Genomic DNA, 11,148 nt, shown 5'->3' with positions numbered 1-11,148 from the left:
AGTCAACCTGCTCCCTACCCACCACTAGTGGGTGTTCCAGCTTTCATGGTGGGCGGTAGCAGAGCAAACAAAGTATAATATAAACAAATTAACTATAGTAAGTTGTTTTATAAAGATTTATTCTGCCAAACTTAGCAAAAAATCCGGCATAAAGTACTTGGTAAGTAATTATTATTTTATGCTTTAACTTGCCGTAACTCTGCTTTATAAATTTTATAAAGTACAGTGACTTCCCTACTTTATAAATCACCATTACTGTGGAACCGGTGGACAGTTAGAAAATTTTACTACTAACAGAGATACAAAAGGGGGCGGTCGGTATAAAAAGGTTGACTACCCCTGGTATAAAGCATAGAGAGGGTTCAAGGTGACCACGGAGGCAAGGATTCTGTGGTATTTTCAGCAAGGATTATTTTTCGACCTACGAAGACTTGGCTTAAACTGAAGGTTAACTGATCCTTGATTATCCCCAACAAGACTTGAAATTGTGCTTTTATTTCTCTTCTCTCCTTTCTTTCCCTTTTATATAAAAAGTAGCAGCTCTTTCTCAGATGGAACAGCCTTTTTTCCATAAAGGAAAATTGTGGGGGGCTTCTTGCATCACTGATCTCAGTGCATCGTGCCTTTCATAGGGTCGTAGGAGCCCGACCATGATTTTCAGTGTGAGTGGATTTGGCTGATGGATCTATGATCTGGAGAGAAGCACAGGGAGCCGAGTCCCCGCAGCTGCCTCCTAAGTGACTTTCTCCCCAGTCCCCAAGCCAGTGCCCTTCTAGACAGAAAGTGGGTGTGAACGGAGTGGTAATTTTCTTAATCCCATTCTGATTAGTGACCAGGTAAATAAAGCCTGACGAGCTACATGATCTGGGCCCACACTCTGAGCCAGGTTCTCCCCCCTTTTTTGATACCTTCAATGGGAGAGCAGGTTGCCTGTTCTGAGCGCTGGGGCCACATGAACATGGGGCCGAGCAGAGAAGACGGCCTCATGGCACACCTTGTCCCCGAGCCCTGCTCCCCTCCACGTGCCGCAGATGACCCGCCTCGGGACCATCTGTGAACGGGGAGCAGATGCCGCCACCACGGTGTCACAGAGAGATGACGAAAGAAAACCCCATGGTGCACAGCGGCTCTCTCATCTAAGACATCGTCCCCTACGGACCCCACCATTCACCGGCCTGCGTTTGGGCTGCTTTGGGGCCGTTCCTCGCTATGAGAACAGACTCCTCCGCGGCCATCGATGGCTGGGCCGTCACTACTGAAGCTGTGAAGGACAACTGCACGCAGATCCAGGGTGGCAGAGGACGTCATTTTATTGGCTGTCCACAGGAAGTTTGGGCACACGAGGAGGCGACGACCGTGGCGGTGTGGCACAACACAACACCTCGGCCAACTACTACACAGGTGAACTGACCCCTGGGGGGACGAAACCCCAGCAGCCCTCTGGCCCCGGCTCCACCTGCTGACCCAGGTGCATCGAGCTGAGGAGGCTGGCGAGTGACGGCTTTGTCCATCAGTCTTGGTTTCTTGCACTGTCTTCCCATAAAACAGCACATGAAAATTCACAAAAATAAAAAATAAAAGAAAAAGGAAAAGAAAGAATGGAAGCAGCACTGCCTTTGGAATACCGACACCACTGTAAACAGACCAGCGTGGCATGCAAATCCACGTCCGGGCTTTTTTTTTTTCCCTTTAGGTATTTTTTTAAAAAATTAACAAATGGAACGGCATGTCTATCTCAAATATTAGTAGCATAACACATGAGTGCAATTTCAGTCTGGTCCCAGGTCACCCAAACCTTCCGTGTGCCTGTCGCGCGCAGCAAGCAGACAGTGTGACATCAGGCAGTGTCCTTTCCCCTGAGGCTCTGATTGCAGACACCCCCACCCCTTCCCGCCAGGCTCCTCCGTCCCGGCCCGCCCTTCATATTCCAAATGCCTTAAAGTAGCTACTTCTCTGTTTTCATTGTTATCAAAGTGGTCAGGGTGGGGAAGAAGATTTCAATAAAACCAAGCTGTAAGCATTTGGGTCCTGCTGCCTCTAAAATCAGAGGGGCGTCTGTTTACTCTTCACATGGTCCTTGTGCCCAGGACCGGAAGTCGTCCTTGTCACCATGGCACCGAGTCATGAGAAAGTTGCTGTGGGGAGTGGCCCTTCTGCCGGCGTCCACGGCCTCCAGTCCCCCAGACCGGCCGCACGGCCACGCGGTCACACGGAGCTAAGCTTCACCAGGCCACGCACCGAGTCCTCGTGCAGCGAGTCCTGGCTGGCGAGGCCCAGGACATGCATAGTGCGGCTGTGGGCCAGCGGGCTGCCAGCCAGCAGCTGGGGTGGCGAGGGTGCTTCCTCCGGGGTCAGGAACTGGTGGCCCACGTGCTCCTCCTTCAGGGGCAGGATGTCTGTGAGCCCGGCCTCAATGGCGAGGTTGGGCATGGAGGAGGGCGGCGTGGGCTGCCCGAGCGTCAGGCTGGCACAGGGCGTGCCCAGGCCCGGCTTCCCGGACAGGTGCAGCTCATCGCTGGTGAGGCTGGGCTCACTCTGCAGCAGGGGCGTGGCCGCGGCCTGCAAAACGAATTTGGTGCTCTGAATGCACTGGTCTTGGTCGCACTGGAGAGCAGGAGGCAGCAGCAAAGAGAAGCCCAGACGAGAAGGCGCAGGGTGGGGAGGGGAGGGGAGGGGAGGGCACGGGCAGGGGGGAGGGCAGGATGCGAGAGAAAGAGAAACCTGTTAGTGACTCGGTCGGCCCGGGGCAGAGAGGGGCCTAGAGCGTGCACAGCAGCCTGGTTTCATTTGGAGACACCCAGCATGCGGTCAGTACTAACACCCAACACGTTAAAGAGCCACACAAGCTCACTGGTCCCCGCAGGCGCCCAAGGGGCAGAACGCAGCCTCAGGCCACCACGCTCCCCACCCTCGTTCCCAGACTGGACCTCATTTCAAAACAATCCCATTGGTGAACCACAGAATTATCCACTTGAAACCTATAGAACTTTATTAACCATATCACCCAACTAAATGCAACTTAAAAATGTAGCACAAATGAGTAAAAGCAACCCCACTGACAGAGTCACGGGCATTACCACCTGCCGCAGTGTGAGGTGACTGTGTCTCGTATGCTGCAAAACCACTTTTATCATGTTGTTTTAAAAATACAGGAGCTGGTATCCCCATGTTCACAGCAGCATCATTCAAAATAGCCAAAGGGTGGAAGGAAACCAAGTGCCCACAGACTGATGAATGAATAAACAACACGTGGTTTACATAGACCAAGGAATATTACCAAGCCATTATAAAGGAAGAGCATTCTAACACAGGCTACAACTCGCATAAACCTCGAGGACATCATGCTAAGTGAAATATGCCAGACACAAAGGACAAATACTCTGTGATTTCACCTCTGTGAGGCACCTGGAGCAATCACATTCAGACAGACAGGAAGTAGAATGCTGTCTGCCAGGGTCTATGAGGACGGGGTGATGATGGGGAATTACTGGTTAGTGTTTGGAGTTTCAGTTTTGCAAGAGGAAGAGAGTTCTGGAGATGGTAGGTGGTGACGACTGCATAATAATGTGAATGAACTTAACGCCACTGAACTGCACACTTAAAAATAGTTAAATTGATAACTTTTACAGGATGTACATTTTACCACTAAAAAGGAAAGAAAAAATACCGGCAGAAGGCCCTATGGGTCTGATGAGGCTGTTCATAAAAGTCCTAGAATTCCCGGCTATTAAATTTTCACCACGTTCAAGAATCGCTAATTGAGCTAATGTGGTTTTCTTTTTAATTTGTGAGAAAGAATGCCAACATTTTACAAGATAGTCCTTTTCTTCTAAGTGTTTTGAAAAGCGTATTACATCTCATGTTGTTTCTTTCACTTTACTCACTGGCCAAAGGAATGCAGCCGGTGGGATGTGGAAATCGGATTCCTTCCTAAACGCTCTCCTAGCTCTGGGCAAGTCTCAGAACAGCTAGAAGAGGCTTCACTTGGGATCGCACATGTGACTCTGTGCAGTAACTTGTTACAGAGTGTCTTCTATCAGCAGGGATATTAGGTGACCACACGGTGACTTTACATTCCAGTAATAAGCTAGGAGTACGCTCCATGACTTTAGGAGTTTGTGGAACAAACTTGTGTCCTCTTTATAAATGAGGACCCTGAGGGCAGATGGAGACTGTACAGATAGAATCAAGGACGGATCCAGGTTTGGGGCTGGGGATGCTTGACTGCAAACCTCTTTCTACCACACACCTGACACATAGTAGGTGCTCAATAAATGTTACTTGTCCTGTTACCCCTCTCTCCCTCTTTCCCAGAACTCTGGAGGTAGTGATAGCTTTGTGACGGTTGTGTTCCCCCTGCTTCTGCCCAGGTGCACCTAAAACTCTCACAATGGCCCGCCGCCAGGCACCAAAGCAACCAGGTCCACGCAAAATGCAGCCTTCAGGGAAGAGAGCTCACCCGAAGTCGCAATTCCTTAGGCTTTTCATCTCACCTGCTCCAGCACACGTGTCTTTCTCAGCCAAAGGCGCTTCTTTCTAAAATTACAGGTAACAGTCCATCCTCTGCCTGCCCCCAACCCTTCGTGAGGAGGTACAGGACTGCAGTCTAAGCAGTATATAGGCTTCAGAAGTTCAAAGACCTTGGTTCCAGCCAAGAGTGAACTCATGATGGAGCTTTTAAGTAAGGCTCAGGATTGACTCTGGCTTTTTTTTTTTTTTTAATTCAGTGAGGAGGGGAGGCAGAGACAGACTTCCGCATGTGCCTCAGCTGGGATCCACCCGCATGTCCACTAGGGGGTGACGCTCTGCCTATCTGGGGCATTGCTCCGTTGTTCAGCAACCAAGCTCTTCTCAGTGCCTGAGGTAGAGGCTATGGAGCCATCCTCAATGCCTGGGGTCAACTAGCTCCAATTGAGCAATGGCTGCAGGAGGGGAAGAGAGAGAGAGAGAGAGAGAGAGAGAGAAAAGCAAGAGGGGAGTAGAGAAGCAGATGGGCGCTTCTCTTGTGTGCTGTGACTGGGAATTGAGCCTGGGACATCGACATACCGGGCCAACACTCTACCGCTGAGCCAACCAGCCAGGGCCGATTCTGGCTTAACTATCATTGTTCCATCACAGCTAAGGGAACCTCAAAGACTCCGAGAATCTGGGAAAAGATGGGAAAGGGCTGGCGATGAGCGGATGCAATGAACCCCCATTGAAAGGTGCTTGGAAGGGGCTGGTAGACGTTAACAATGATTTAATGTAATCATTTCCTTCATCATCACCCAAATCATTTCACCACAGCAGTCCTTTCCCAAAGGGCGGCCGAGCCGCGCTCTCTGCCCTTGCCGGGGGTTTCAGCTGGGGGAGGGACACTTTCTGCAGGGAGGCGCTGCACAGCCCAGCTGTCAGGCTCAGACGGCTCTGGTGGGCACTGGTCTCGCTCCGCCTCCAACACTGTCCATCCGGTTCTGCACACTGGTTCAGTCTCGACAGGGCAGAGGCGGACCAGAGCACCCTTCCCGATTCAACACCTCTGGAAACTATCCCAGGGCCTTGCACAGATTGTGCTTTGCGAAGAACGTTTTATGAGAGTACCATTTAGTCTCCTTACTGATGGAACTGCTGAACCGTCTCCGTTTCCTGTAGCTTGCATGCCTCCGGCCCCTGGGGACCTGGGTCCCCTCCCGCACACATCTATCTATTGGTGCTTCCTGCAGCCAAGCTGACGACTCATTAAAACTGTAATAAATCTGTGCTCAGACTCATGGCCAGAACGCTACTGAAAAGGCTCTCCAGTTTTACCAGGGGCAAAACGTAAGGACTTAAAAATGTGAAAGAAAATATTTAGCCTAAATCATTTCACTAAAGATATCTATCAAAGAGCATCATAACTGCAACCATGAATCTATGTGTTTAAATCCTGCCTGTATTCCACAACTTTGAAGAGAGTTTGCCACGTGAAACTGACTTCCGTTTAGAAGACTGCTCCCCTTTGGGGGTACCCAGGAACCAGGCTTTCCTCCGCAGGATATGGCCCATATAAACTCCTATTGGCTCCCGACAGCCCCCTGCAATGGGACACTAGGGACGCTATTAGATTCCAACCAAGGACAGTGCAATGACTCTACCCAGTGGGATTTATAATTCTCATACTATTGACTTTGCAATGTTCTGAACATCTTCTTGGAAGAAACTCATTATTAGGGAATTCTTTTCTTTTTAAGGTCAGAACTTTCCCTCATTTTGCACACTACCAAACTTCTATGGAGGACGTGGCCGACAAACCCTTGTGGTGGCAAATCCCATTTGAGAACTTCAAGGGCAAAACAGGCCATCACGTTAGGGACCCTGTGGAGATGAACCCACGAGAAGGTGTTCTCACACCTCGTCCTCTTTACCTCTGCTTCTAGATCTCATTGGCCTGTTTCGGGCTGAAATGTCTACTTGACTGCTTTCTCTCGGGCCCTGCTAATTCTCTTTTCTTTTCCCTCCATCTCTTCCTTTTGTTGATTTTTCTCCCACTTTTTTTCTCTCTTCACCTTTTCTTCTCTTCCTTCCCACCCCTCCCTCCTCTCACCTTGACCTTTGACACCCCGCCTCCCGCCTCCCTGGCTTTTCCTAGGAGGACTCTTCTCCCATCCAGTAGAGGGAGCCATCACTGCTCTCTTGTTTCCCTCCCAGCCTCGTGGGGCTCATATCTCAGCACAAACCCCAAAAAGCCACCGGACCATTTTAACTCTCTAACTAGTTATATAATCTGAAAGAAAAAAAGAAAATCAAACAAGCTCCAGGCTATTTATGGAACAGGAAACTGAGAAACTCACGCTTCCATTTCAAAGCAATACTTGGTAAGTTCCTGTTTGTCAACCAGAAGGTCGAACCGTATGAAATTGACATTTTTTGAGGGGAGGGGGGGTGTCACAAAATCATCCACATGCTGAATCCTAGTAAGAGCAGAAACCTGACCCCCCGGGAGAGTGTCTATGGAGAGACCCCTCCTGTTGGCAGCAGGAGACGGGCACCGGCCGGTGTTGCAGTGAGCTGCCGTGACGGCTGCTGACGCACTGCCTACATAGAGTGCCGGCATTCAACTTGCAAAGGAGTTCCTGGCTTCAGCTGGTCGAATGTCATGGCATTATCACTTCGTGTTACAACTGAAAAACACCCCAGAGGTAATTTACTTTTGCAGATTTTCAAATAAAATTGCTCATGTTGGAATACATTTCATGTTACCCTGGCTGGCTGCGTGTCCGACACGACCCTTGGTGCTGTCTCGGTGGTCTTCACATAAATTAGGAATGAATGAAATGATTTACTCAGTTTGCTGCAATTCTGTCAATATATTAATGTTGGGTGTTGTTTATATCTGCCTGCCTAGGAAACTGTGTTCTGGGGTCTTATGAATGCTCACTTACAGCTATAAAAACATTACAAACTTCTAGGCCCTGGCCGGTTGGCTCAGTGGTAGAGCGTCGGCCTGGCATGCAGGAGTCCCGGGTTTGATTCTGGCCAGGGCACACAGGAGAAGCGCCTATCTGCTTCTCCACCCCTCCCCCTCTCCTTCCTCTCTGTCTCTCTCTTCCCCTCCCGCAGCCAAGGCTCCACTGGAGCAAAGTTGGCCTGAGTGCTGAGGATGGCTCTGTGGCCTCTGCCTCAGGCACTGGAATGGCTCTGATTGTGGCAGAGCGACACCCCCAGATGGGCAGAGCATCGCCCCCTGGTGGGCATGCTGGGTGGATCCCGGTCGGGTGTATGCGGGAATCTGTCTGACTGCCTCCCCATTTCCAACTTCAGAAAAATACAAAAACAAACAAACAAAAAAAAAACAAAAAAAAAATTACAAACTTCTAAAAATCTAGGTTGGGAGGAGAGCTTCCTTTTTATTCTTTTCTTTAACATTACCATGTAAATTTGTTTAAGTTATTTTTTTCTACAATATTTGATTTTTCAGATTATGCGTGGAGAGTCCTTTTGATCTACTAGTTTAATTACTCATACACTGACTGCTAGGTTTAGTTTTGTTTTGACATTGGATTAAGGGGAATTTAAACATGAGTAAATATAGCAAATGATTTTCTAAAAACAAAAATTCCAACAACTATGCACTATCTTTGTGATTAGTATGTGACCCCAAAGGAACTTTTTACCTACTCGTGCCAGATTAAACATAAACTGTAACTCTGATGCTACACAGAACTTGAATTATTTGACAATCAAATGAGATACGCTAGAAGTAGACCAGGGCTGGATGCCAAGACCGCATGCACACGCACGGAACTTCAATATTAGGTAACGATGAGAGCCAATAATGAGGACAATAAGACCATGATGAAAATGTGACCCTCCGCTGGCACTGACGGTATCTGTACTTAATTCCCGTGTGGCCCCTCAGACGCTCATAGGTGTTGAGACAATAAAGGCTATACTGGGGTTACACGCACAGTTTTAATGCTTTAGATGTCACTTCAATACTTCTGTAACCCTTTCTTCCTTGGGAATTTGTAGTGGAGGGAAGAGCACTTACATACTATACAACTATTTCCAACCCCAAAGTATGTGCGATGGTTAACAGTGCACTTCCTGTTTTTGAAATAATATAGAAGACCTCAGTGGGTTCTGGGCTGTTAGGGCTGCCTATCAAGACTTACCTGGTTTTTCTGTCCAAAAATGTCATTGTGTTTATTTAAGACCTAAAGCCTTTACTTCTACTTTCTAAAATAGAACACTTTTCCTATCCTTTAGGAAGTACTTTTCTGATCTGGACTTTGGTCCTAAAATAAAATAATGTGTTCATTTCTTTCCTCTGCCGATGATCATGCCAAGTTTGGTGCTAAATCTAAACATCTCCAAATGTTCCTCCTTCAAGAAAACCTCTGGCCAGAGCAGTCATGTCCCAAGGTTGATTCAGTATTTATTACTGGTAGAGTGAGTCACAAAAATGGGCATCTGGGTTGGTGGCAATGTTGGCTGCAATATGTCCTCCAATCTAGAGAGAGGCTCCTATTCCAAGGAGTAATGCATGACTGACAGGGGACGAGTACCCCTCTGTATACAGGGAGTATGTACAACTGCCCCAAATAAGACAAATGGTTCCCAACAATGCACAACAGACAATGTGAGACTGCAATCCCCGAGAGAAGGGAAACTCACAAGGGGAGCCCCACAGTCAATCAGATCTTTCTGTGGGGAAGCTTTTCCAACCATGAAGTAGGCTGACATCTGAGCAGAGCACAGCAGTTCAGCTGAGTGGGGAAAGTAGAGACCAGAGTGTGAGTGAGCTGAAACGGCTGGCTCATAGGGTAGAGCATTGGAGAAGAGGATGTTGTGCAGGAGGCGGGGCCAGAAGTCCTAGCGCCCCTCTCCCACAAGTCTGTGGCCAAAGGCTGTGGTGTGCACACTCAGGGTGGGCCTCCCCTCCTGCAAAGGCTGAGAAGACAGCAGCTACAATGGGGCCGAGAGAGGAGCAGAGATACCAGAGGTTGAAAGAAATAGTGCTTGGGGACACTGACCTTACTAACACATCCAACACCTTGTTCGCATCCCTGAACAAGGACATTAGGAAAACTGTGCCCTAGGAGCAAGAATTACGCCTTAATTGAGACCTTGGATAGTTCAAGACGATTACCCAGTTACTAAACTGCCTGCTAAAAGAAGATTCAACACTCTTGGAAAGAAGATATCAAAATCCAGACTCTACAATATATTGTCCAAAACATGCAGTATTCAATACATTATCAATAGACATTCAATCAAATAGGAAAATGTGATCCCGAGTCAAGGGAAATGTGGTCAACAGATACCAAACCTAAGATATCCCAGATACACTTAGGTAACGACTTTAAGCAATATTGTAATTATGTTCAAATAATTATAGAAAAATATGGTCTCATGGAATAAATGAACAGGAAATATCAGTAGAGAAATACAAGTCAGCAAAGAAGTAAAAATAACCAAATGAAAAGTCTTAATAAAATACTATAGTATAATACCCAAATGAGAAAATTTCTAGGTGAGCTCAATAGTAGATTAAGATGGCAAAATAATCGTTGAACATGAAGAGAGACTTAAATAAATGAACCAATTTGAAGAATTAAGGGAGAAAGTTTGAAGAAAACGCACAGAACCTGAAGGAACTAGGCTCCTGGGTGATAATATCAAAGGTCTAACATGAGTGACTGGAGTCCCAGGAGGAGAGAGAATGAGTTGAAGCAGGAACAAAAATTAAAGATATAATGGCCCAAAATGTCCCAATTTGATGAAAAATGGTAACTTTTAGACCCGAGAAACTGAATGAACTCTACATAGTTTAATACTGGAGATCATCCTTGGACCAGGTCAATAAATCACTTGGCTACTGTGATGTTTCCACCTGGACAAAACCTTCGCGTTTCAGTTAGACCAATCCCAAGTGTTGCCAAGTGGCTGGGGCTTCGGAGAGCACAGAGCGAGAAGAGAGGTTAACTCGTCATTGATTATCGCTGTCACTTATAGCAGAGCAGAAACTGAAGGTGCTTCACAGACATTTGTCTGGTCAAGTTGTAGCTTTGACTATGGAAAGGTTATACATTCAGTTCCACCGCTGGGTTTTGTAACTGATCGCGGCGAAGTAATTAATTGTCCTGCTGCATAAAAAGCCCATGTGATATGAGGTCTTCAGCCCTGGGAGGAGCCGTCATGCCACTCTACTCCGTAAACCGTCCCACTGGGGAGACTTGGGTATATGGTTAAGAAGAGCACGTCCTTGGGGTCAGACTGCCCAGGTTGAAGGCTCAGCCACAGAGTAGTAGTTAATCTCTCTCTCTGTCTCTCTATCTCTCGTTCAACCATCATTTACTGAAGCCAACCATCACAGGAACTATGCTAGGCAATGAGGATACAGTGCATCAAGTCATTAAATAATTATTGTTTAAGTCTGACGTGCTTTTAATAGAGAGCAAGATCTTTCATTCACAACTGAAATTCATATATCCCTGAAGTTTGGCTTCAAGTCCCTTTAAGGTACTAACGATTGATAAGAGATATTTTCCCCGAGACTAGACTTCGATAGGGGACAGAAGATGAAGATTAAAGCGTGTGGGGCAAGCTCGCCTTACCCAGCCCGTGTACGCAGTTATGGTGTAGTACAGGGGAGGGGTTACGAGCACAGACCACAGTGTCAAACTG

At 47.5% G+C, this 11,148-nt stretch overlaps 1 protein-coding gene across 7 annotated transcripts in view; it reads right to left on the bottom strand.

The window, feature by feature from the left end:
* Positions 1-241: 241 nt before the first annotated feature.
* Positions 242-11,148, bottom strand: part of ZDHHC14 (zinc finger DHHC-type palmitoyltransferase 14) — a 253,025-nt gene continuing 242,118 nt past the window's right edge. For 3 of the 7 annotated variants that reach the window (XM_066247770.1, XM_066247775.1, XM_066247776.1), the window contains one exon: positions 243-2,604. In XM_066247770.1, coding sequence (XP_066103867.1) covers positions 2,206-2,604 — 399 coding nt within the window. In that variant the 3' untranslated portion in view covers positions 243-2,205. Of the gene's footprint in view, positions 2,605-11,148 lie in introns of all 7 variants that reach the window. The other 4 variants (XM_066247774.1, XM_066247772.1, XM_066247771.1 and 1 more) reach the window with 4 other exon arrangements.

Source organism: Saccopteryx bilineata, chromosome 12 (genome assembly GCF_036850765.1).
Source record: "Saccopteryx bilineata isolate mSacBil1 chromosome 12, mSacBil1_pri_phased_curated, whole genome shotgun sequence".
NCBI lineage: Eukaryota > Metazoa > Chordata > Mammalia > Chiroptera > Emballonuridae > Saccopteryx > Saccopteryx bilineata.
The sequence above is the reverse complement of the archived record's forward strand: the minus strand, read 5'-3'. Positions and strand labels throughout refer to the sequence as shown.